The sequence below is a fragment of the Austrofundulus limnaeus genome, unplaced genomic scaffold (genome assembly GCF_001266775.1).
Source record: "Austrofundulus limnaeus strain Quisiro unplaced genomic scaffold, Austrofundulus_limnaeus-1.0 Scaffold58, whole genome shotgun sequence".
Lineage (NCBI taxonomy): Eukaryota > Metazoa > Chordata > Actinopteri > Cyprinodontiformes > Rivulidae > Austrofundulus > Austrofundulus limnaeus.
In genome coordinates this window covers 2,552,565-2,554,612 of record NW_013952460.1, presented here as the reverse complement: position 1 = coordinate 2,554,612, position 2,048 = coordinate 2,552,565, and the positions used below count along the sequence as shown (strand labels likewise).

Genomic DNA, 2,048 nt, shown 5'->3' with positions numbered 1-2,048 from the left:
CTTATTGTAAGAACAAATGTATTCACGTGTGACTTTAATAACATTTCTTACTTAATGGAAACACTGCAGTCGCGAAACTGTTTTTTCGACATTAACAGAATATCGACAAAGTTTTGCGCACATTTGTAATGGAAACACAGCTACTGACATTAGGAAGAATAAAGTGAATACCCATTAAAACTGCCTGGTTATTGTCTTTGAATGAGCGCAGCTGGTTCTGGTTCTGATGGAGCGGGTCTTGTGTGTCCTGACAGGGTGGAGCTCATGGACTATCTGGACAGCATTGACTGTAGTCTGGAGGACTTCCAGGCCATGCTGTATGAGAAACAGTTTGGAGTAGATTTTGACTCTTTGGAGGTAACGACTGTTTGTGACCTCGAGTTAAAGGAAGTGAACTCTGACCTGGTGTGTGTGTGTACCTAGTGTTTTATTGTGTTGAATCTGGTGTTTGTGTGTTTTTAGGAGAACACTTGTAAAGAGAACACGAAGCAGCCAGTCAAAGAGAACACAGGTGGGTACAGACAGGTCTGCAGGTCCCTGCAGGTCTCTGCCTGACTCGTATCCTGTTGTTGAATCAGACTTTGTGTTGATCTCCTGTCCAGATAAACAGCTGATCCAGTACACCTCCTGCCCCCTGCTGGCCTTCCTGGACGGTTACACCCTGTCTTCAGAGCTGGACCTCGGTCCTTCTGGCACATCGAGCACAGACTCGGCCCAGACCCAGCCCGTGTCCTGCTCCGGGGTCTGCGTGGACTCTGAGCCGCCCTCTGAGCTGCTGGACAGCAGTCTGGACTGGAAGCAGGTCCCTCACAGCTCCCTGATCCGCCTGGAGCCTCTGACGGAGGCCGAGGCCAGCCAGGAGACRCTGTTTTACCTGTGTGAGCTGAGTCCAGCTGAGGCCGAGGCCGGATCCGATCCAGCTGAGGAGAACCTGGAGGAGCACAGGCTGCAGTCCTCAGGCCCGTTAAAGTCCTCTGAGCTCAGTTTAGGTGTTTGTGAATAAAAGATGGACAGCTCTTCTTCTCAACGTGTTGACTGAAAACGGTTCTGCTGGTCCAGATCAGTCCTCCTGGATCAAACAAACTGGGTTCTGGTCTGTGTCTGCACAGCTTTGTTCTACGTTCAGAACCAGTTTGTTCTGCTCTCACAAACATCAAGATTTTCAAAGTAAAACAACCTGAAGATCAGTTTTTTTCTGTCATGTCTCAGTAGAGTTTTTAAAACATCTGCTGAAACATCATCTTTCCTGGTTCTGGTTCTGGTTCTGGTTCTGTGCTGCGGAGCTTCCAGATGGTACCTCAGGTGGTTCTGTTCCTCTCTGACACCAGTAGCAAATGTTTGTTGGAGCTGCTGTCAGAACCTGAACCGCTCAACATTTCACACATACAACAGAAKCTCTTCAAGAAAATCTGGACTTTTCACTTGTTTTGTTGGACACAGAACTGGTTCTTACTGAAACCCTGATCTGGATCAYGGTTTCAGGAAGAACCACATTAAAGACCAGGTGCAGGAGTTCTGATATGTTTTAGATTAAATGAACCAAAACAMAAAGTTCTGTTTGCTCCTGACGTCCAGGAGAATTCAGACAAACTGAGATATGAGTCTGGTGGGTCAGCTGAGGTTCTGGACCATCTGAGGCCGGGTGTAGGGTCTGTGGGACCGGACCTTCTGTTTGGAGCTGAGCTGTAATTTATTTCTGCTTTCTAATAAAAACATGACTTTATTCTCTGTAGTTGTTGTGAGCCATGAACCTGAAATAAAGTCTTCTTTCGTAACATCTGTAAGTGGTTAAAATGATAAAAATAGAAATGATTTCAGTGAACAACAGATCTGATTCATCTGTTAAATCCCTCTAATAATAAATCACAAGACGACTGCAGATAAATACATTCATTCACCACAAATAACAGAAAATCACAGCTGACAACTTGTTTGTTTACTTTCTTTTTTTTTATTGAAACTTTTAACGTGATACAAAATATAACAATACAGCCAGGGGGAATGAACATCTGTAAGTGAAAAAGAAAAGAGGACAGATATATATATCT

At 44.8% G+C, this 2,048-nt stretch overlaps 1 protein-coding gene across 1 annotated transcript in view; it reads left to right on the top strand.

Annotated features, from left to right (window-relative positions):
- The window catches only part of hsf2 (heat shock transcription factor 2), a gene marked incomplete at its 5' end in the record, with an annotated part of 9,644 nt that extends 7,865 nt beyond the window's left edge, over positions 1-1,779 (top strand). Inside the window, 3 exon segments of the mRNA XM_014009496.1 lie at positions 255-357; positions 463-511; positions 603-1,779. Of these exon segments, the coding sequence (XP_013864950.1) occupies positions 255-357; positions 463-511; positions 603-1,003 (553 nt within the window).
- Between the last annotated feature and the right edge of the window lie 269 nt (positions 1,780-2,048).